At 21.9% G+C, this 24,778-nt stretch overlaps 2 protein-coding genes across 2 annotated transcripts in view; one reads left to right on the top strand and one right to left on the bottom strand.

Annotated features, from left to right (window-relative positions):
- Nucleotides 1-6,976, bottom strand: part of LOC117181374 (zinc finger CCHC domain-containing protein 10) — a 34,260-nt gene extending 27,284 nt beyond the window's left edge. The window contains exons 1-2 of the mRNA XM_033373967.1: nucleotides 6,803-6,976; nucleotides 2,397-2,546 (exon numbers count right to left, since the gene is read on the bottom strand). Coding sequence (XP_033229858.1) covers nucleotides 2,397-2,546; nucleotides 6,803-6,837 — 185 coding nt within the window. The 5' untranslated portion in view covers nucleotides 6,838-6,976. The remainder of the gene's footprint in view (nucleotides 1-2,396; nucleotides 2,547-6,802) is intronic.
- A 51-nt stretch (nucleotides 6,977-7,027) lies between these two features.
- Nucleotides 7,028-24,778, top strand: part of LOC117181366 (triadin-like) — an 18,908-nt gene continuing 1,157 nt past the window's right edge. The window contains exons 1-5 of the mRNA XM_033373957.1: nucleotides 7,028-7,148; nucleotides 7,314-7,489; nucleotides 10,657-10,828; nucleotides 12,644-12,803; nucleotides 12,885-13,428. Coding sequence (XP_033229848.1) covers nucleotides 7,139-7,148; nucleotides 7,314-7,489; nucleotides 10,657-10,828; nucleotides 12,644-12,803; nucleotides 12,885-13,428 — 1,062 coding nt within the window. The 5' untranslated portion in view covers nucleotides 7,028-7,138. The remainder of the gene's footprint in view (nucleotides 7,149-7,313; nucleotides 7,490-10,656; nucleotides 10,829-12,643; nucleotides 12,804-12,884; nucleotides 13,429-24,778) is intronic.

The following is a 24,778-nucleotide window of genomic DNA, read 5'->3' as shown; positions in this document are numbered from 1 at the left end:
ATCCTTGGAATCTTTTAAAAGTCCCTAAAATAATGTAAGTCCCTTAAAATCCCTTGAAACCTTAAAAAAGTTTTTAAAAATTTCTTATAATTTTTTTAAAAGTACTCTAGAATCTTAAAAAATCTCAGTCGATTATTGAAATACAGTGAAATACAGTATAGCTTATTGAAAAAAAAGTTTCAGGTCATGAACTTTATGCAGTAATTTTAGAGGTCCAAATATGTCTTATTTAATTTTATTGCATTAAAAAAAGTTTTCTCCTCTTTAAATTCAATTGGAAATCCGACAGTAATTTACCAGGTTTTTTTTTAAATTATTAAACTTTAATTACACTATTTAGCTTCGTTTTTCGAAGTTTCCTGAGCTATTCGATGAGTTATGCCAAAATTTCCACCAGAAAAAGTTTAATGTCAATCTTTTGTCATAATTCAGGCTGTCTACTCAAATCCTGTAAAAAAATTCTTTGACACTTCCAGGTTTTTTTAGGTTTTACGTTTCGCGAGTTTATTATAAAAAATATTGTTTTTCAGTCTCTAAAGTCCACGAATTTGAATAAGAATTCAAACTAATTTTTATTTTATCTTCTTGTTGTTAAAATTTAGTGCATATTTAAGTAAAATTAATTTAAGTACTATATGAAATTCAATTAAAAACGCTTAGTTCCTAACTTTTCAATAAAAATGTTGACTTTTGAACAAGATAGATTAATTTTTAACGAATTATCTAAATTTTCGACCGAAAAGATTAATTTCACGCCAAAAAAATACGATGTTTTAACAAAATCTATGAATTCTCAACCAAATAGTTGGATTTTCAACTAAAAAAGATTAATTTTCAACCAAAGAGTTGAATTTTGAAGTAAAAAAGATGATCTTTTAACTAAACAGTTTGATTTTAAACCAAAAAGAAGAATTTTAAACTAAAATGATGAATATTAAACTAGAATATTTGAATTTTCGAGAAAAAAAAAGATGATTTGTTAAACAAAAAGATTAATTTCCTACCGAAAAGATGATTTTTAAATAACTGACATAAATTCTCAACCAGATAGTTGAATTTTTAACTAAAAAAGACATATTTAAAACAGAAAATGAAATAGTTAAACTGGCAGAGAAAAAAAAATAATTTTGAACCATATAAATTTAAAAAAATATGAATTGTCAAAATACATAAATTTTCAACCAAAAATAAAAAAAAACAATTGTCAACCAAAAATTAAATCGTTAAATTTCCAGTTGAAAAAATTATTGTTCAACCAAAGAGGTGCATTTTGCAATTATACTGCTGGAATATTCAATTGCAATAGTTACATTTGCAGTTAAAAATAATAATTTTCAACAAAAAAAAGTACATAATTTTGAAGGCAATATTTAAATTTTTAACCAAGCAGATGAATTTTTGACTAAAATTATGAATCTCTGACTAGAATTTTGTATTTTAAACTTGAATGATTATTTTTTAAACTAGAAGATTAATTTCAACTAAAAAAAATTATTTTTGATATACCAAATTTAACGCTTAGATTAAATAATATAGATAAGAATAGAAATCATAAAAATAAAGAAGGGTGTCTACCAGTTCAGAAAAAATTTAAAACAAAAAGTTCTTCCCACCAAACTTAACAAAAAATTTAAAAATATCCTTTTTTGAAATATTAAAATATTAAAAACTAAAATTTTGTCTTATCCAACTCGATAAAAAAATAAATTTTATGGTTTCAAACTCAATAAAATTTAGTGTAAATAACAAAGCTATCCGCCTTCAACTCAACAAAAATGTAAAAAACAAAAAAGTTACTAGTCCAATCCGGAAAAAATTAACTACCAAATTTTTTTCCCTTTATTTAAAATTAGAAACTTGAAATTTAAACATTTTTCTATACACAAATCCTTTCAAGTCGAATTATTTTTATTTTAAGTCGTTTAAAATGAATTGTTCAATTGTTATTTATACATCAAAATTCAACACTTTAACTTATAAATTAATTTTTTTTTAAGTGAAAATTAAATGAACAGTCAAATCTTGCTGAATATTTCAAAATTTCAAATTGAAATGGTTCTGTTCTGTTATTAAAAACATGAATTAATTTATATTTACATTTATTTTAACTTAAAGTGATTTATATAAACAATTCTTTAATTAATTTATTAATTCGTTAAGACTGCGTTTCAAAATTATTTAAATAAAAAATGAACAAATAAAAATGAGGACCTGAAATAGAAAATTTTTTAGTAAAAATTAAAAGGATAGATTTGGTTTCTAAAAATTTTTAGAATTTCCGGTTAAAAAATAAATTCAATGTCATTTCCCGGGTTTTTCTGGTAAAAAAAATCCGGTTCAGTGTTCACGGTGATTAATATACAAAATTAATTTTTTTTAACTACTTGGATACTTACGGAGGGACCTCATTCTTTTTTTGTAAAGATTTTTTAAGCTGAGTAGTTCTGGACGATCTGTGAACATATTTTCGTTTTCCTTTGCATTCGTAACTCCAATGTCCCATTTCTAAACATTTTTGACACCTCATTCCTTGAGGATAAGGATTTCTGAAAAGAAAAAATCCGGATTTTATCATTTTAGATTTAATTAATGAAAACAGCAAGCACCGAATTGAACAAAAATACTTCATTTCTTTCAAAATAGAGTGGTCGCAAAACTTTATTGTCAAAAATAAACAATTCCAGATTAAAATTAAAAAACTTATTTATTTCAACCAAAAAAGATTACTTTTCTATCAACAAGACAGTTGAATTTTCCACCGAAAAATATGCCTTTTTAACCAAATAATTTAATTTTTAACCAAATAGTTGAATCTTCAACTTACAAATATGCATTATTAACAGAAAATGTAATAATTGATAGTTCAAACAAAAGAGATTAATTTAAAAATCAAAAATACGAAATTTAAAATTAAGAAAGCGAATTTTCAACAAGAAAAAAAAAGAATTTTCCATAAAATAATCAAATTTTCAACTAAACTTATGAACTTTCAAATCAGGTAAACGAATTTTGTGTAAAACATTTTAATTTTCAATCCGAAAACATGAATTTTCAACCAAGCAGTTACATTTTTAAAGAAAAAAGATGAAACTTAAAACTAGGAAGATTATTTTTCTGCCAAAAAGACGAATTTTTAACTAAAAATATCAATTTGCAACCAAAAATGAATGAATTACATTTTAATGTAAAAAGTTAATTTTAGATAACAAGAGTTTGAACAAAATAGTTTAATTTTTAACCAGAGATGGACATTTAGCACCAACAAATTTTTTTTAAAATAAATGAGTTCAACTTTTCCTTAGTAGTTGAATTTTTAATTTAAAAATATAGATTTTTAACAAAATAATTCTACTTTCAACCAAGAAGATGAATTTTGAACCAAAATGATAAATCTTCAACTGGAATAGTTAAATATTCAGTTAAAAAAATTAATTTTCAATCGAAGAGATTGACCCAAAATAAAGCATGAAGTTTGTACTAAAACATATGAATTTTTAAACAAAAATGACGAATTTTCCAAAAATAGTTGAATTTTCAACTAGGTAAGATTTTAATTGAATTTTTAACGCCAACATATAAATTTTCGACAAAAAGTTCATTTTTTACCAAAATAGTGGAATTTTCTATCAAAAGTACGAATCTACAAAAAATAATTTAGTTTTCATTCAAACAGATACATTTTCAACTAAAATGAAGAATCTGCAATCAAGAAAATGAATTTTTAATAAAGTATTTCAACTTTTAACAACAAAATTCAACCAAGAATACCAATAAAATCAAATTTTAACAAAAAATAGAATAGTTATACTTTTAATTAAAAATTAATTTTTTCACATTTTTGTTTTCAAAAAAAGTAGTAGAGCTTTCAACCAACGAGATGGCCTTTCAACAAAAATTATGAATCTTCAACTGCAATAGTTAAATTTTCAATTAAAAAGAAATTAATTTTTAACGAAAAAAAAAAAACGAATTTTCATTTAAAGAATTGATTTCTTAACAAAGTGGTTAAATCTTTAACCAATTAATTTAAGCTTCTACCAAAAAAGATGAATTTTTACTTAGAAATATGAAAAATTCAATTAAATTAAATTATTTATTTGAAAATTCAACTATGCGACAGAAAATTAACTTTTTTGTTGAAAAATCATATTTTGGGTTTGACAATTTAACTGTTTTGTAGATGATTATTCTTTTTGACTTTAAGAATAGTTTTTTTTGTTTGTTAAAAATTAATTTTTAATCTAAAATTCTTTATAAGTTGAATATTCAAACGCTTTGTGGCACATTTAAATATTCATCATTTACATGTTGAACATTCAACAATTTGATAGAAAATTTAAATATTTGGTTGAAAATGATCTTTTTTGTTGAAAATTGATATTTTTGGTTAAGAATTTACCTTCTATAAATTGAAAATTCAACAATTTCTCAGAAAATTAAACAATTCGGTTGAAAATTACCTATTTTGTTGAAAATTTATATCTTCGGTTTGAAAATTCAACTATTTTGGATCCAGAAAATAAAATTTCTTGATCCAACAACATATTTTGATATGGACATTGAACTGTATCCTTATAAATTAAAAATTAACAAATTTGGTTCAAAATTATTTTTTTTTCGCTTAAAATTCATATGCTTGGTTTAAAATTTATCCTTTATAAGTTGTAAATTCAACAAATTGATAGAAAATGTACCTATTTGGATGAAAATTATTTTTATGTTTGAAAATTAATTTTTTGGTTAAAAATGTAACTACTTGGGTAGAAAATTCCACTACTTGGTTAAATATTAAACTATTTATTTGGAAATTTAACTATTCGACAGAAAATTAACTTTTTTGTCGAAAAAGAATATTTTAGATTTAAAAATTCAACTGTTTTGTAAATAATTCCTCTTTTTGGTCCCAAAATTCGTTTTTTTTGTGTTTAAAAAATTACTTTTATATCTCAAAACTCAACTATTCCATTACATTTATTATTGAAAATGTATCCTTATTAGTTACAAATACACAAAATTGTTTAAGAACGATTTTTGTTCTTTTAAAATTCATGTTTGGGTGTAAAATTTATCCTTTATAAGTTGTAAATTCAACAAATTGATAGAAAATGTACCTATTTGGATGAAAATTATTTTTTTGTTTGAAAATTAATGTTTTGTTTAAAAATTTAGCTACCTAGGTAGAAAATTCCACTATTTGGTTAATAATTGAACTTTTCGGCAGGAAGTTAACTTTTTTGTGGAAAAATAATATTTGAGATTAGAAAATTTAAATGTTTCGTAGATAATTCCTCTTTTTAGCTACAAAATTCGTTTTTTTTTGTAAAAAATCACTTTTTTTAAATCTAATAACAAAACTATTCCATTACATTTTTAATGAAAAGATATCCTAAATAGTTACAAATTAACAAATTTTGTTAAAAATAATTTCTTTCGTTAAAAATTCAAATGTTTGGTTTAAAAATTAAATTTAAATTTGATAGAAAATTAAACTAATTGATTGAAAATGATCTTTTTTGCTGAAAATTATTTTTTTTGTTAAAAATACAAATATTTTGGTAGGAAAATGCATTATTTGGTAAAAAAATAAAATATTTATTAGAATATTTAGCTGTTTAGTAGAAAATTAACTTTCTTGTTGAAAAAGCATATTTTGGATTTGAAAATTCAACTTTATTGTAGATAATTCCTCTTTCTGGTTCCAACATTTTTTTATGTGTAAAAAATTACTTTTTCATTTTAAACACAACTATTCCATTACATTTTTTATTGAAAATGTATCCTTATTAGTATCAAATTAACAAAATTGGTTAGAAATAATTTTTGTTTCGTTAAAAATTCACAGGTTTGATTTAAAATTAAAATTTTTTAGAAAATTATTTTTTTTTAGCTAAAAATTAATTTTTTTTGGATAAAAATTCAAAAATTTTGGTAGAAACATCCATTATTTGGTTAAAAATTAAACTATTTATTTGAAAATGTAGCTATTTAGAAGAAAATAAACTTTCTTGTTAAAAAAAATATTTTGGATTAAAAAATTCAACTGTTTTGTAAATAATTTATCTTTTTGGCTCCAAAAATGTTCTGTTTTTGTGTAAACAATGAATTTTTAAATCTAAAAACCCAACTATTCCACTCCATTTTTGATTGAAAATATATCCTTATAAGTCAAACATTTAAAAATGGTTAAAAATTATTTTTTTATTTGTTTAAAATTCATATTTTTGGTTAAAAGTGTGTTTCCAAAACAAGTTGAAAATTCAAAGATTTGATAGAAAATTTAAATATTGGGTTCAGAATTATCTTCTTCTTTAAAAACTCAACAATATGGTAGGAAATTTATTTTTTGGTAAAAAATTATATTATCGGGTTGAAATTTCAACTTTTTCGTAAATATTCCAATTTTATTTTCGAAATTTCCTGACATTTCCATGACCAATTTTTTTATTTTCCCTGACCATTGACATCTAAAGACCAAAATTTTAATCTTACAATATTTTTAAAACATTTGATAGAAACTGATTGAGTTTTGCAATCTTTTTTCACAATCCCGGACTTTCCCTAAACAATAAAATTCCGAGACTTTTCCCTGATTTCCGGTTTTTCTAGACCTGCGATCACTCTGTGAAGCTATTTTAAAATAAATTTCTATTTTAGAACTGATAAAATATAAAAACAACGGAAAAAAGTTGTATCTAAAACATCAAGAAATGCACAATTACGAAAATGTTTATTAGATTTGTAGTAACAATCATCTTGAGAATTTAGGAGGGAAAAATATAGATCTAATTATAATTGTACTTACGGTTTTTTCATTAATCTTATCCCATTTGAATTCATCACTGATATTTTTTATTGTTCTCTGTCTGTCGTTTTTAGCTGATAATTATTTAGTTTTGTTGCTTGTTGGTTTGTTTCGTTTGTTTATTCTCAACATAACCTCATTATTTTAGTTTCAGAATTCTCTGCCAGGTAGCGCTGCAATACCGGAAGTACCGGAAGTAAACAGCAAGGAGAACCACTCCGTGGTAAACAGTAAATAAGTTTTTGCAGACATGTTATTTTTATTGTTATAAAGCTATAAAAATACTGTAGAAACAATCGAAATATTATTGATAATTTATAATCGTGTATAATTATTATGACTGAAGGTAAAATAAAATGTTATTTTATCGTTCAGTTAAATGAGAAATTGAGTATCATTATGTCGCAAATTAATTTCAATAATAAAAACTTGTTTCGCGTTTATTATATTTGGCTAAAAACATTTTTATTTCTCGCACTAATTTTTTTTTAACCTAATTAAATAATCTTAGGAGGAAAATCTGGAAATCTATTCATAACAGACTTGAAAGAAAAATTATTAAAAAATCGCACAGAAGAATTTGCTGCAAAATACGTCGAAAAACAAGTTCAAAAACATTTGATACAATTTTACAATGAATCAAATCAAGAGAAGCAGAAAATCTTGAAAGCAGAAAAACAGCAATTGGTATGTATTTTTTCGCATGCTTAAATTTCGATATAAAATTAAATAATAATATTTTAAATTTATAAATGAATAGCTTTATATTACTGGTTGTAACTATTTTCTTGAAAATTCGCTTTTTTTGTTTCAAATTAATTTTTAAAATCAGATGAAAATTCATTTCTTTGGTTTAATAATGATTTTTTAGCTGAGAATGTACTTATTCAATTTTTGGTTGAAAAAAAAAATTTTCAGTAAAAATTCGTGTAATTTGTTGAAAATTCGTCTTTTTGGAATATAATTAATCTTCTTGGATCAAAATTATTTTTTCTAACAGTAAATCTAACTAATCCAGTCGAATATTCTATAATTTAAGTGGAAAATTCGTCTCTTTGATTTAAAATAATTTTTTTACTGAAAATTTAATTATTCAATTTTTGGTTTAAGATTTATCTTTTTTTCTTGAAATTCATATATTTTGGTAGAAAATTTATCACTTTGGTGGAATATTTAATTATCTTGTTAAAATGTCTTTTTTTCTGTTAAAAATTAATTTTTTTAGCTATTCAATTTTTGGTTGAAAATATATCTTTTTTTAGTTGAAAATTTATATATTTTATTGGTCGAATTTTTGTGAAAAATTGAAGTATTTAATTGAAAATTAAACAATTTGTTTCAAAACTTAAACATTTGGTAAAATTTTACTTTTTTAGTGTAAAATTCGACTATCTAAATGAACATCGATCTTGTTTCAGTTGAAATTTCAACTATTTGGATAAAAAATCGTGTATTTTATCGGAAATGCGTCGTTTTTGGTTGAAAATTAACCTTCTTTGTTATAAATTCATCAGATTGAACATTAATTTTTTAACTGGAAATTTAACTATTTCTTTTTTGCTCGAAAATTGATATTTTTTAGTTGAAAATTCCACTATTTGATTGAAAATTTATTTTTTTAAGTTGAAGATTTAACTATTTGGTTGAAAAATCATGTAATTTTTTGAAAATTTTTATTTTTTTGATCGATAATTAATCTTGATTGTTGAAAATTCTTCTTTTTGGTTTAAAATTGAACTATCGCTGTTGAACATTCATAATTTTATTTTACTTTTTTTGGAACATTTAATTATCTTATTGAAAATTAGTTTTATTTTGGTTTAAAATTAATTTTTTTAATCGTATGGATTTAATTAAAAATTCATCTATCATTTAATAAAATTGCTTTCACGAATTAAAAAATATGCAATTAATTTGACAGATGGTTGAAAATTTAAGAACAATTATTTAAAAGAACTAAAAAAAATTTCCTTTTTTGTTTGAAAATTTAGCAATTTGATTGAAATTTCTATCCTTTCTTGACTAAAAAGTATTTTGTTTATTCAATTCTACTGTTTTGTTAAAAGAATGCTTTTTTGCTTGCAAATTCAACCTTTTTATCGAACTTTATTATTTTAAAACTTAAACGATTGTTAAAAATATTTTTTATTGAAAATTCTACTATTTGATTGAAAATTGTCTTTTTTGGTTGAAAATTCATATTCTTTGTTGTAAATTCATCAGATTGCAATTTAATTTTTTTTACTGGAAATTAAACTATTTCTTATTTGCTTGAAAATTGATATTTTTCATATGAAAATTACACTATTATATTGAAAATTGATTTTTTTGAAAATTCATGTATTTTTTTTTAATTCGTATTTTTTTGGTCGATAATTAATTTTATTTGTTAAAAATTCGTCTTTTTGGTTTAAAATTCAACTATCCAGTTGAAAATTCATAAGTTTATTCTACTTTTTAAAATTTTTGGGACCATTTAATTATCTTATTGAAAATTCGTTTTACTTTGGTTGAAAATTAATTTTTGTAATCTAAAATTTAACTATTCCGTTTTTGGTATAAAATTCATCTTTTTAGTTAAAAACTCAACTAGGATTTAATTTTAAATTCTTCTATCGTTTAATAAAGTTACTTTCACAAATTAAAGAATAGTCAATTTAATTTGAAAATAGTGTCATAACATTTTTCAGGATACCCATTACTTTTGAGAAGTTTCCAGCTTTATAACTCAATATTTTAAAAATGTCAAAAATGAACTTCAATTTGTAATTAAAATTTTATTTATTTGTCTATAAATTATAAAAATGTCTATTTATTTATCGCATGCTTCGAAGTCTTTCCCCTTTTTCCCGTTTTCAACCTAAATGCGAACTTAATTAATAGAACCCAATAATAAAATTGAACTATTTCTACAATTAAAAAAATCATACTAATTGCTTAAAAATTTAACTGTTTTTTTTTTAAAATGAAAATTAGCCTTTTTTTGCTTAAAAATTTAACAATTTGATTGAAATTTCTATCCTTTCTTGACTAATAAGTATTTTGTTTATTAAATTCTACTTTTTTGTTGAAAATTTTTCTATTTTGCTTGAAAATTCAACTATTTTATCGAAATTCATTTTGTTTCTTAACTAAAAAGTTGTTTTTTCTCTGAAAATTTGTCTTTTTGGCTTAAAAATTTCAAACTTTGGTTGAAATTTTGTTGTTTTTTTTTTACTCGAAATTTTTTTATTTGATAATTCTGTTTTGCTGAAAATTCGTCTTTTTTAGCTGAAAAACTCTACTTTTTTGTTGAAAATTCGTATTATTTGCTTGAAGATTCAACAACTTGATTGAAATTTGGTTTCCTTTTTCGACTAAAAAGTGTGTTTTTTTTAATTCTACTATTTCGTTAAAAAATTACATTTTTTGTTGAGTATTAAAATATTTTTTGAAAATTCATATATTTTGTAGAAAATTCTTATTTTTTGGTAGAAAATTAATCTTTTCGGTAAAAAATTCGTTGTTTTAGTTGAGAATTCATTTTGTTAGGATGAAAAGTCAATTATCTGTTTAATGATTTTGTTAAAAAAAACGTTTTATTTGTTGTCGAAACATCAACTGTTATATTTTTAGTTGCATTTTTAAAAATTAAACTATTTTTTATTGACGTTTATTCTTTTTTGTTTCAAAATTCGACTATTTGGTTGAAAGTTCAAGTATTTTGTTAGAAAGTTATAATTTCTGGTTGAAAATTAAACTATTTGTATAAAAATGTATATATTTCATCGGAAATTCGTCTTTTAAATAAAAAATTTCATATTTTGTGTTGGAAATTTATCTTTGGGGTTGAAAAATGTATATAATTTCTACAGGAAAAAGTTAGAGACCAGATGTACAACTTGGAAAATGATTTTTGCGACACGGTTTGGAAATTTTCGAGGGAACACGATTTTGGAAATTTTTTGATTAATTATCCAAGAGTAAAAAAACCGCCTGCATGTGATTGTGATTTTTATAAAGAAAATGTGAACACAATTGAAAAGGGTATTTTGAATTTAATTAAATAATAGTTGTATTTACGACTTTATTGATACAAAATAAAAATTTCGAGTAACTATTTATTCCTTAAAACTTTTTGAACAATGAAATTCGGACCAAAATGATATTCTGAGATCTGAAAATAATGAAATAAATATTATAAGTTTTTGTCTAAAGTGATATGAATATCATTTTTCCTATGATTCTAGAAAAAAAAAATTTTAAATGTAATTTTTAAAATATTTCTAATCTTAAAACTTATAACATGCCTTAATATTCTTTAAATTGACCCGAATTAGTCCTAAAAATGTTTATAAAATTTTGCAAAATTAAATAAATTGCCTTAAAATCTTTCAGGTTCTTTTTTGTCAATTTTGAAAATCTTGGTAAATGTTTTGAAATCTTTTTAAATATTCGATTAAAATTAAGTTTTAAAAATAAAAAATCATTTTTTATTTTTCTAACTTTTTCAAAAATACGCTTTTTTCGGAATTGTTTCAAATTTTCAAACTAAAAATTCTAATTTCTTCTGAATTCTCTTAAAATCTTTTAAAATTATTAAAAGGATTTTTTTCAAAATTTTAAAAAATCTGTTTTCTCAAAATTGTTTAAAATGGTCAAATTCAAAATTTTGTTGAATCTTTTTAAAACTTATCAAATTTTTAAATAACTTTTAAAATTATTCTAATTTTTCCTGAATTCCCTTAAAACCTTTCAAAATTCTTAAAAGGATGATTTTTTCGAAATTTTCAAATTATTAATTTTTTAAAATCTGTTTAAAACTTCTGAAACAATCTGCTAGCTTTTTCTTTTTGTTTAGAAGATTAATTTGCTTTTTAAATTTTTAGGAAAATTTTGAATGATTTAGGTTTCAAATGATTTTTTATTTTGAAATTTAAAAATCATTTTCTAACAAAAATTTTGAATATAATTATAACAAGTTTAAAAGATATTAAAAAATTTTGTAAACGATTTCAAAATACTTGTAAATTTAAAAAGATTTAACAAACTTTCAAGCAGAATGTAGATTCTTTAAGATTTCAAACAAGAACTATAATTTTTTAAAGAATTTTGAAAGTTTTCAAGAGTTTAAATACATTTTCTTAAAATTCCTGAGAAATTGAAAATAGTTTTTTTGTTTTGAAAAATTGAGTTTTGTAGAAAATTTAAAAGAGTTTAAAAACGAATTTAAAGATTTGTTTAAGTTTGCCGAATTTTTAAAAATGTTTTAGAAAAAATTAGAAAAATTTTAAAAGATATTTAGAAGTTCTGAATAGATTGAAAAAGATTCTGAAAAGATTCTAATGCTGTGGATCCATGGTAAAATTTTTAATTCTTTTTTATTAAAAAAAAATTAATTGTTTGAGAAGATTTCAAATTATTTCCTATAATTTCAAAAGTGTAAAAGATTTTAAAGTAAAATTTGAATTTTTTAAGATTAGAAAATTAAAAAAAAAAAAAGAAAATATTAAAAAAGAATTTTAAAGCTAATGATTTTAAACAAAAAATTTGAAATCTTTTAAAGAATTTTGAAAGTTATGAAGAGAGCACATTTTCTTAAAATTCTTGGGAAAGTATAAGAAAATTTTTAGTTTTTAAAATTAAGTTTCAAATCAAATTTAAAAGCATTTCAAAACCTAATATTTTGTGAAATCCTGTAAAATAATAAAAAAGACATTTAAATTTTCTAGTCTTTTTCGATTAATCTGAATCTGTTTTAATTTTCTCAAGAATCTAATTTTAGTTCGAATTTAGGCGTTCAAAAACTTAAAAAAAAAAAGTTATTCGAAAAAAATAATGATAATAAGTCAATATTCACAGAACTTGAAGATAATGCAGAAATTCAAAAAGTTACTCGTGAAGTTGATGCCTTGAGACTTGAATTTGAAACTTTATCAAATGCTAAAAATTTAGAAGAAGAAATAAAAAAAGCATCTGAGGAATTAAAATATGCTCCGCAAGAAGATCCTGAAATTCAAAGGTTCAAATTCAAAATTTCTCATCTAAAATAATAAAAAATAAAGTCAAATCAAATAAAAATAAATAATTCTTTGCAATTCAGATTGATTAAAGTTCTCCAAAATTCTCAACAAGAGTTAGAAGACCTGCAATCAGAAATCGAGAATATCCAAAAAAAAGATACGCTTTCAGAAAAATTGGAAATAGTCTTCAGCCCAGAAGTTATAAAGAAGAAAAGAAAGAAAAATGAAAAGACTTCAAAACATTTAAAATTCGTTAAAAAATCTCCTCGAGTCGATAAAAATTTACCCTTGAGTTTCCCGAATACGATAGATAATTATTTGATCATAAAAGGAAATAAAATATCTCCTGTAATAGATAAAAAATGGGAAGAATCACAAATAATAACCGGGAATGAAAATAAAGACAAATCTGGAATTCCCGATTCCTGGAGCTTAATAAGTGCAGATGGTTTTTCTATCACCGAAATCAAAAATTCTATCAAGGACACTTATAATTTTCTGGAAAGTACGAAAAAATTAACAGTTCAAGAATTACTTTCTGGAAATTCAAAATTACCAAGCAGGGAGGATTTGAAGAAATCTAAAGTATTTGCTACGATAGAATGTCCAGAGCTAAATTCTATGGTGAGAAAAACGAATTTATTTTCCATTTTTTTATCTAGTATTGCAGAGTGGTCGCAAAACTTGATTTTCAAAATATTCTGACTTTTCCCTGATTATGATTTATTTTTTTGTTGAGAATTCATTTTTTTTTAGGAAAATTTATCTTTTTTGTTTGAAAATTACACTTTTATGGAAAATTCGACTTTTATTGCTTGAAAATCCCACAATGTAGTTGAAATTAGTCTTTTTGGTATGAAAATTTACTTCTTTTGGTTAAATATGGAAATGTTTGGTTGAAAATTAAATGAATAATGAAAAAAAAAAAAATAATAATGAAAATTAATTCATATTTTGGTTACGGATTTAACTATTTTGTTGAGGATTCGTTTTTTTAGGTTGAAAATTCAACTATTGTGTTAAAAAGTCGCCTTTTTGCTTGAAAGTTCAACTATTTGTTTGTAAATGCAACGGTTTTCTTGAAAATTATGTGTTTTTGTTGTTGTTGATGGCAAAAATTCCACTCTTGTGCTGAACATTTTTGTTTAGAAAATTTATCAGGGTGGCCGCTGGACCGGGAAACCGGGAAAACTGGGAAACGTCAGAGAAATTGATTTTTTACCGGGAATTTTACAAAAATTTTAGTATAAGAATGTTATTCAACTTTGATTTCAACCGTTTTTTAAACAATTTGTTAAATTGTGATTTTTATAAATTATTATATCATTTAGTTTACAATGCTTAATTCGAAAATCTTCCACGTCCAAAATTTTCCACTTTAGATTTTTAATTTTTAAGCATATATTTTATTTTAAGAATTTTAAAATGCAATTTTAAAGGTTAAAAACACCAAAATTAGAAGTTTTTAAAATCAAAGATTTTTTAATAAAAAACAGGGTGGCCGCCGGACAGGGAAACCGGGAATTTTACGAATTTTGAGAAGAAAAATCTGCCCAAGCTCGATTTGAACAATTTTTGAGATAATTAAAGTTCAGTTTTGAAGATTTGAACAATTAAAAATTAAAAGGATTTGAAGTTGAAACTTTTCGATAAAAAGCAGTTTTATTTTTTCAACTCTAATTATAAATAAATTAATTATTTTTAAAATGGATCTCTACTCTAAGTATACAAATCTGAACAATAATTGATTTGACCAAACAATTCTAGATCCGTTCAAAATTTGAGAACTTCCAGATTGTAACTGTTTCAATATAAGATTGATAAGAATTGAAATTAATATATAATTTATTCCAGATAATTAAATTTTTAAATAAAAATTTTCATGACTTATAAATAATATATTTTTAATTCATAGTTTCAGGTCTTCCTTTATATTATTTTTTATATTAAATTTAATAAATAAATAAATTTATTAATATATTATTTCTATTAATTTTTTCAGCCATTAAAAAATGTAAATGTGCGACTTACTATTTTCAACTTAAAAATAAATCCATAATAATATAATAAAAATTATAGGTTTTTATTAAATGCAAAATATTGTGAGTCTAAATTATTTAATTTTTATCCCATTTAATTAAAAATTTCTTAATGTAGAAAAAGGATATTTATTTAATATTTAGAAAAATATTTCACTGTTCATTTAAGACGAGTAAATTGAAACCAAATATTTAAAAAAAAACAATTTGAAACTGAATTTTTTACATAGAAAGCTTTGAATCTTTAGATTTTCGAAGAACTTTTAAACTTTTAGCGTTACAATTTTTATGAGTAATAAAAAGGGTTTAATTTATGAGTGAAATTGTAAAATTTTGACGCATATATAACAATTGAACACTTATTATTTGTAAAAAAAAATTGAGAGATATTTAGAAGTTTTCAAGAGATTCAAAATTAATTAAATACTTGAAATTATTTCAAGTAATTTAAACAAAGTGTGTTAACATTTTTTCAGATCTTCTAAATATATTTTAAAATTATTCGAAATTTCCCTATAATTTTTGAAAATCCTGCAAGTTAAAAAAAATCCTTAAAATCTTCCATGTTCTTCTTTAATAATTTGTGTAATCTCTTAAAATATTCTTAAACTTTCTGTTACAATAATTTTTCAAAGTAAAAAATAATTTTTTTTAATTCTAAATTTTTTGTTTGAAATCTGCAAAAATATAAATTTTATTTTTAATTCGGCTGTAAGTATTTCAAATTATTTCAGGTTCTAAATTTAATCCGAATTTTTTTAAACTTCTAATATCTCTTAAAATTACTCTAATATTTTTACAAATAATAAGTGTTGTATTATTATTTATAAATTCAAATTTTTTTAATTTGCAGGATTTTCTAAAAGTTATAGAAAAAATTCAATTAATTTGGAAATATATTTAAAAGTTCTGAACAAAAATTCAAAAATTATTTTGTATTTGAAAATATTTAAAACCACGTCTAGATTTCTCAACATTTTGAAATAAAAATTTTAAGCTTGCTACCTTCCATTTGGTACGTGTACATTTTTGAGCATTTGAATACACAATTTTTGAATTTAAAAACTTTTAAACTTCAATTTTAAAAGTTCGGAATTCAAGTGTTCCACTTTGAATGATTTAATTTGTTTTTTATTGTTTATTAATTTATATGGAAGAATGTTTAGAATATATTTTGATTGTTTAAATTTCATTGGCTGTGAAAAATGTTTGCGAACCGGGAAATGACCGGGAATTTTTTTTCTTCGATTAAAACGGCCACCCTGATTTATCTTCTTGATTGAAAATTCATCTTTTTGGTTGAAAATTCTCATATTATTTTGAAAATTAATCTTTTTAGTAGAAATTTAATCTTTCTTGGTGTTTTTAAATTAATATCATTTTTAGTTGATTTCAAATCCTTAAAAAAAATTGAAATCCAAGATATTTTTTAAAGGTTGTGAAAAAGAAATCCCTCTATTTTTGTGGATAAATTCTTTGAAATCCATTAAAACACGATAAAATCCCGTGAAATTACAAGAAATCTAATGATTTTTTAGAAATACTCTAAATTAATTTTTTTTAACGTTTTAAATTACTGAAATCAATAAAAAATGGTTTTCAATCTTTTAAATTTCCTTAAAATATTTCAAAATCTTTCAAATTCTATGAAATGCCTTCAAATGATTGAAATCAATAAAAAATTTCTTTAAATCTTTTAAAATACCCTAAAATACTTCCAATCCCTTGCAAATTTTTAAAGCTCTTACAAATTTATTGAAAATTTTTTAATTCTTTGAAACCCCTTTAAATTACTAAAATCAATTAAAAATTGTTGGAAATCTTATAAAGTCCCTTAAAATATTAAAAATTCACTGCAATGTCTTAAAACTCTTCGCAATTTTTGTAATCTTTTAAGAATTTCTTGGAATCTTTTAAAATATCCGAAAATATTTTAAAATATTTAAAATCCTTTGAAATCCCTTCAAATGATTGAAATCTATTAAAAAATCTCTTGGAATATTTTACAATTGGGAACTCTTAGTGGAACTCTTAAGTTTCAAACTTTTAAAATTGAAGTTTAAAAGTTTTTTAATTCAATAATTTTGTATTTAAATCTGATTCGAATGCTCAATAATTTACACATATAAAACATTTGCAATCCTCTAAAGTCTAAATTGAAGAATCAATCAATTCATTTTAAAAAATTCAAAATTATATTATTTAAAGCAATTTTAAGCCATTAACATTAAAAATTGAAAAATTACATTTTTTTCCATAAACTGAACACTTCTTAAATTAAAAATTAAGTTATTTATATTTTAAATGGTTAAAAAAACGTGAAAATGCTTCCAATTCTTATTCGAAATTCTTGAAACATCTTCATGTTTTTTACATTTTTTTTTCACATTTTTTATTATTATCGAAATTATTTCTGAACTTTTAAACATCCTTTAAAATGAATCCAATTTTTTATATTTTTTTAATTCTGCCCAATTAGACAAATTATGTTTTTTAATCTTCTGAAGCCATTCAAAAGTCTTAAAAAGCTTTTAAATTTTGTGTTTGAATTATTTCCAAACTTCTAAATATTTCTTCAACTTCCTTGATTTTTTTAAAGAATAATATGTATTCAATTGTTATTTATACGTCGAACTTCAAAATTTTTTAAATTCTTTACAATAAAATGCACACCTAACAATTAAAATATAAAATTAAAAATTTGGTAAAGTGGAAGATTTTTGTCTGTAAATTTATAAAATTTACAATAGAAAAATAAATTCACTGTCTTTTGAAAATCACAATAAATAGAACAATAAGTGTTTTGTTTTTGTTTTTTTTTTAGAAAAATATTTCTATAAAAAAATATTTTTTTACTTTAGATAATTTAAATTTCATCTACGCCCCTTTGGTTCCGATAAAGACTTATTTTTAGTATCCAATAAAGACTTTAAACTCCACAACAAAAATCGTTAAAACACTTACATGCACAAATTAAAATACATTTTTAAAATTATACCTGTTCTTTGTAGTCCGGATTTCTGTAATTCCCAATACTCTAAAATATTTCAAATTACTTGAAATCCAATAAATATTGGTAAAACTCTAAACTTCCCTGAAATTTTTTAATTCTTTGAAATCACTTTAAATTACTGAAATAAATTAAAAATGGCCTGGAATCTTTTAAAATTCCTTAAAATTTTAAAATTTACTGAAATCACTTAAAATTCCTTGAATTTTTTTTTAATTTCTTAAAAATTGTTTGAAATCTTTTAAAATACTGTCAAATATTTCAAAATATTTCAAATCCTGTAAAATTTCTTCAAATGATATCTGTTAAAAATTTCTTGAAGTCTCTAAAAATATCCTAAAATACTTTAAATCCCTTGAAATGTTTCAAACTTTTTGATATCCTTTTAAATGACTGAAGTCTATTAAAACTGTCTTGGAATCTCTTAAAATTCTTAAAATTCCTTGATAATGTTAAGAAATATTTTAAGAATTTCTTGCAATCTTTTAAAGTACTTTACAATATTTAAAAATCTTGCAAATCCTGTGAAATCCCTTCAAATTATTGAAATATATTAAAAATATCGTGGAATATTTTTATATACCCTAAAATATTTAAAATCCCTTGAAATTTTAAAAAATATCTGCAAAATATTGAAATATGTTAAAAATCTTGTGGAAACTTTTAAAATATCCATAAATAGTTTTATCCTTTCAAATCTCTTGAAACTTTATAAAGCTCTTGAGAATTCCTGAAAATTTTTTAAAATACCCTAAATTTTCTTTAATTATTTAAAGTACCTTCAAATTATTGAAATCTATTAAAAGTTTCTTGGCATATTTTAAAATATCCTAAAATATTTAAAATCTCTTGAAATTTTGTAATGCTTTCGAAAATTCCTTGAAAATTTTTATAATATCCGCAAAATATTGAAATATGTTAAAAATCGTTTGGAATATTTTAAAATGTCCATAAATGAAACTTTATAAAGCTCTTGAGAATTCTTAGAAATTTTTTTAAATATCTTAAAATATTTCAAATCCTTTGAAATCTTTTGAAATCCCTTGAAACTTTTTAATGCTCTTATGACATGAATTGAAAATCCCTTGAAAATTGTTGAAAATTCCCTAAGAAATTTTTTAGAACCCTGAATTCTTTTAAATTCTGTGAAATCCTTTCAAATTATTGAAATATATTGAAAATAAATTGGAATATTTTAAAATATCATAAAATATTTCAAATCCTTTGAAATAATTTGAAATTTTTTAAAGCTCTATAATTCCTTAGAATTTAAAAAAATACCCTAGTCTTAAATTTTCTTTGAAATTCTCTTTTGAAACTTAATAAGGCTCTTCAAAATTTTAAAAATACCCTTTAAACTTTTAAATTCTTTAAAATGCCTTCAAATTATTAAAATCTATTCCAAATAATTTGTAATCTTTTAAAATACCTTAAAATATTTTAAATCCTTTGAAACCTTTTGAGACCTTTTGAAACTTAATGAAGCTCTTGCGAATTCTTTAAAAAAAATTTAATATTATCAAATCTTTAAAATCATTTAAAATCCCTTATAATATTTAAAATCCTTTGAAATCCTTTGTGGTCCTTTGAAAATTTTTAAAGCTTTTGAAAACTCCTTGGAATTAAAAAAAAAAACCCGAAAATCTCAAATTCTAAAAAATCTCTTTAACGTTAATAAAGTACTTGATAATTTCTTTAAATTAAAAAAATACCCTAAAATCTTTTGAATGCTTTAAAATACTTTCAAATAATTGAAATCTATAAAAAATTCTTTAGAATCTTTTAAAATACATTAAAATATTTGTAAGGATTTAAAAAAAAACACTCAAATTTTTGAAACTCTTTGAAACCCCATTAAATTACTAAAATCAATTAAAAATTCCTTAGTATCTTTAAAAATAACCTAAAATATTTGAAATCATTTTATATCTTTTAAATATTTCAAATCCTTTGAAATCTTTTGAAATACCTTGAAACTTTTTAATGCTTTTGAGATTTGCTCTTGAAAATGCTTTTTAAAATGCATTGGAATTTTTAAAAATACCCTAAAATATTTAAAATCCTTTTATACTTTTTGAAATCCTTTGTAACTTTTTAAAACTCTTAAAAATTCATTGGAATTTTCCAAAATACCCTAAAATCTTACATTTTTTTTTAATGTTTTGAAACTTAATAAAGCTCTTGATAATTCCTTGCAATTTCTAAAAATATCCTAAAATCTTTCAAATGCTTTAAAGTACCTTAAAATCCTTTTAAATCTTACGAAATCCCTTAAAACTTTTTATGGCTCTTGAAATTTCCTTGGAATTTTAAAAATTCTCGAAAATCCTTTAGAATCACTAGAAATGATTTTAGTCTATTATACATAAATTCCTTGATAGTCTTTTGAAATGCTCTAAGATCTTTCAATTCTTTTGGAATCTAATATACCCTGATATCTTTGAAATACTTTTAAATCCCTTCAGATTATCAAAATTAATTGAAAATTCCTTGGAATCCTTTAAAATATCCTTAAATCTGAAAAATTCTTCAAAATCTTTGAAAATACTTTGACCTATTTAGAAATATTTTAAATTCTCTAAAATCCCTTGAAACCCTTCGAATTTACTTGAGATTTGTTTAAGCTTTTGAAAATTCATTGGAAGTTGTAAAAATACCATAAAATAATTTGCAATATCTTCCAAATTATTGAACTCCATTACAACTTTTTAAAACTCTTTAAATTTACTTGGAATTTTAAAAACTACCCTGAACGTTTTAAAACTCTTTGCAAATATTCCAAATGATTGAATATTCGTTGGAATCTCTTCAAATACCCCAAAATATTTCAAATATTTAAAATCCTTTGAAATCCCTTCAAATGATTGAAATCTATTTAAAATATTTTGGAATATTTTACAATACCCTAAAAATATTTCAAATCCCTTGAAAATTTTTAAAGCTCTTAAAAATTCCTAGGATTTTTGTAATTCTTTAAAATCCCTTGAAGTTATTGAGATAAATTATAAATATTTTGGAATCTTTTTAAAATATTTAAAATCGACTGGAATCACTTAAAATTCCTTGCATTTTTTTTATTTCCTATAAATTTCTTGAATAATTTTAAAATACTTTAAAATATTTCAAATCCCTTTCAATTACTGAAGTCAATTATAAATGGCTACAATATTTAAAAATCTTACAAATCCTGTGAAATCCTTTAAAGTTATTGAAATCTTTTTAAAATATCGTGAAATATTTTGATATACTCTTAAATATTTGAAATCACTTGAAACTTTTTAAAAATCTTGAAAATTCCTTGGAATTTTTAAAAATGCCCGGAAATCCTTTGGAATCAATTAAAATGATTAAAGTCTATTAAATACCTTGGAATTTTTTAAAATACTCTTAAATCTTTTATATCTTTTGTAATCCCTTAAAATTATTTAAATATATTAAAATTCCTTGGAATCTTTTAAAATCGCTACAAATTACATAAATGTATGAAAAATTCCTTAAAATCTTTTCAAATATCCTGAAATATTTAAAATCGTTTGAAACTTTTTAAGGCTTTTAAATATTCATTGACATTTTTTAAATACCCTGAAAACTTTTAAAATCATTTGGAATCACTTCAAATTACTAAAACCTATTGAAAGACTAATTATTTTTTTAAATCCTGTTAAGAAAACAACAAATTAGCTAGAAAATTTCAAAAAAAATTTCAAATCTCTTGATAATTGTTTGAAATATTTAAAAAAATACTCTAAATTACATTTTTTTAAATCCCATAAAATTACTTAAATCAATTCAAAATAGTGTGGAATTTTTAAAATTTTCTTAAAATATTTTAAATCATTTCAAATCTTTTAAGCCTTGCTTGAAATTTTATAAAAATACATTAGAATTTTTTTAATCCCTTCTAATCCCTTTAAATTATTGAAATCTGTAAACAAATTTTGGAGTCTTTTAAAATACTCTAAATTATATTTTAAATGCATTAAAATATCTTGAAACATTACAAAGCTTATTGTAATTCCTTGAAATCTTTTCAAATATCCTAAAATATTTAAAATCGTTTGAAACTTTTTAAGGCTTTTGAAAATTCATTGAAATTGTTTTAAATACCCTCAAATCTTTAAAATCCTTTGAAATAACTTCAAATTATGGAAACCTATTAAAAATTCCCTAAGATATTCCAAATCCCTAAAATCTTTTGAAATTTTTTAAAGCTCCTGAAAATTCTTTGAAATATTAAAAGATACTCTAAATTAAGTTTTTTATAATTCCTTTAAATTACTTAAATCAATTGAAAATGGTTTGAAATATTTTTAATTTCCTTAAAATATTTTAAATCCTTCGAAATCTCTTGGGTATTCCTTCAAATTAAAAAAAAATACACGAGCATTTTTTAAATCCCTTGGATCCCCTTCAAATTATTGAAATCTAGTTAAAAAATTTGAGAGTATTTAAAAAAATGTCAATGAATTTTTAAAAGCCTTAACAAGTTTCAAACGATTTTACATATTTCAGGATATTTAAGAAGATTAAAGAAATTTTCGAAACATTTATGTAATTTGAAGGGATTTTAAATATTTTAGGGTATATTAAAATATTTCAAGATGTTTTTATTAGATTTCAATAACTTGAAATGATTTCACAGGATTTGTAAGATTTTTAAATATTGTAGAGTATTATAAAATATTGCAAGGAATTTTAAATGATTTCATTAAATTTGAAATATTTTAAGAATTTCAAGAGATTCTAATCCATTTTTAATTGACTTCAGTAATTAAAAGGGATTTGAAAGATTTTGAAATATTTTAAAGTGTTTTAAAAGAATTCAAGACATTTTTAAGAAATTAAAAAAAATTGCAAGGAATTTTAAGTGATTTCAGTCAATTTTAAATAGTTTATGGAATTTTAAAGCATTCCAATCCATTTTTAATTTATCTCAATAATTTAAAGGGATTTTGCAGGATTAAAATAAATTCTAGGAATTTTTAAGAGCTTTAAAAATTTTTAAGGGATTTGAAATATTTTTAGGGTATCGTAAAATATTCCACGATATTTTAAATAGATTTCAATCATTTGAACGGATTTCAAAGGATTTTAAATATTTTGGGGTATTTTAAAAGATTCCAACGAATTTTAAATTATTTTCGATAATCTAATTGACAATTGCTTGGAATATTTTAAATTTCCTTAAAATATTTTTAATCCTTTGAATTATTTTTAATTTCCTTAAAATATTTCAAATCCTTTGAAATCTCTTTGGCCTTCCTTGAAATAAAAAAAAATACACGAGAATTTTTTTAATCCTTTGGAATCCCTTCAAATTATTAAGATCTGTTCAAAAAATTTGGAATAGTTTAAAATACCCTAAATGTCTTGAAACTTCATAAGGCTTTTGAGAATTCCTTTAAATTCTTAAAAATACCAGATAATCCTTAAAATCCCATGGAATCTTTTTAAATTGTAAAAGTCGGTTTAAGATTCTTTGAAATATTTTGAAATGCCCTAAAACATTTCAAATATTTTAAAAACTCTTGAAACGTCATACAGCTCATTTGAATTCCTGCAAATTAATAACAAAATATCCTAAAATCTTTAAAATCCCTTCAACGTATTATTTTCTTTAATATAAGAAAAAGCGGCATAATTGACACAATTCAAACAAAAAAATTGCATGGATATTCAGAACTTATAAAAAATAATTACAAAATAAATAAAGAATACACAAATGAATGAAAAAAAATGCCAAAAATATATATTATTATCAAATTATAAAATTTTCCAAATTTCAAATAACGACAAGATCTTTAATTGGCAAAAAATAAAATCTCGAATTTAAAAGTATCCGAAACTAAAACTCACAGACTTCAAGAACGATTTGAAAAATAAACGGATTGTTAAATTCCCACAAATATTTCAATTCTCGAAATTTAGAACTGCTGAAAATAGTTAATTTATTATTAATTTATGAGCTATTAATATCATTATAAATAAGGCGAACAATTTAATTAATCATTAATTATTTTCGGCAAATTTTAAATTTCGTCAAACTTAAATTGCAGGAATAGAAATATTTATGGAAATTTAATCATTCATTTATTTTATAATTCGGCAATTTTTTTTTTGCTAATTTAGGATTTTGTTATTCATTTCTTCGTTATTTTGTGTTAGTCCCCGATATTCAAACACTTCTAAATATAGTGATGAAGAACTAATTTTTTTTATACTGCCGTTTTAAAATATAATGCTACTATATAATGAATATAATTATTATATCTATAGATGATGAACAAGGAATATGATAAATCCTATAATATTGTTTTATATTACAATGAAAAAGCGAGCTCTTAAATGTGATATTTTTAAAATAAATTAGACTTTTTAACGAAGCTAAAAATTTTTATGTTACTCTTAAAGAAAGAGCATTAAAGAATACATTTTTATCTTTAACAACACTCAAATTAATTGAAAATTATTTTTCAAAGTTCCATAATAAATCCATGTTGAAATTACATTCTGAGAATTGGGAATAAGAAAATAAGTATTATCACCTTGTTTAAAAATTTATGTAGATATAATTTTCATAAGATTCTTGAGAAAATTTAAAAGATTTTTAAATATTTCAGGCTTGTCAAAAAGAATTTAGAAGATTTTAAAGAATTTTTTTCCTAATATAGATTTTTAACGAAACATTATGAAAAACTAGAGCCCTTTTGAAAGATGTTTAAAACTTTTAGAAGTTGGGAAGGAATTTTCAAATATTTTTCATCTATTTAAAACTATTGAATTCCTGAAAATATTTTTAATTGGCACGTATTTTTCTCAAAATTTCGTTTTTATTTTGCAACCTTACCAAATTGAAACATTTTGCTTTAAAATCTTCTCAACTATTTTTAGAAATTTTAGAAAATCGTTTGTTATGTTTAAAAAC

This window comes from Belonocnema kinseyi, chromosome 10 (genome assembly GCF_010883055.1).
Source record: "Belonocnema kinseyi isolate 2016_QV_RU_SX_M_011 chromosome 10, B_treatae_v1, whole genome shotgun sequence".
Lineage (NCBI taxonomy): Eukaryota > Metazoa > Arthropoda > Insecta > Hymenoptera > Cynipidae > Belonocnema > Belonocnema kinseyi.
This window is presented reverse-complemented; position numbering and strand designations above follow the sequence as displayed.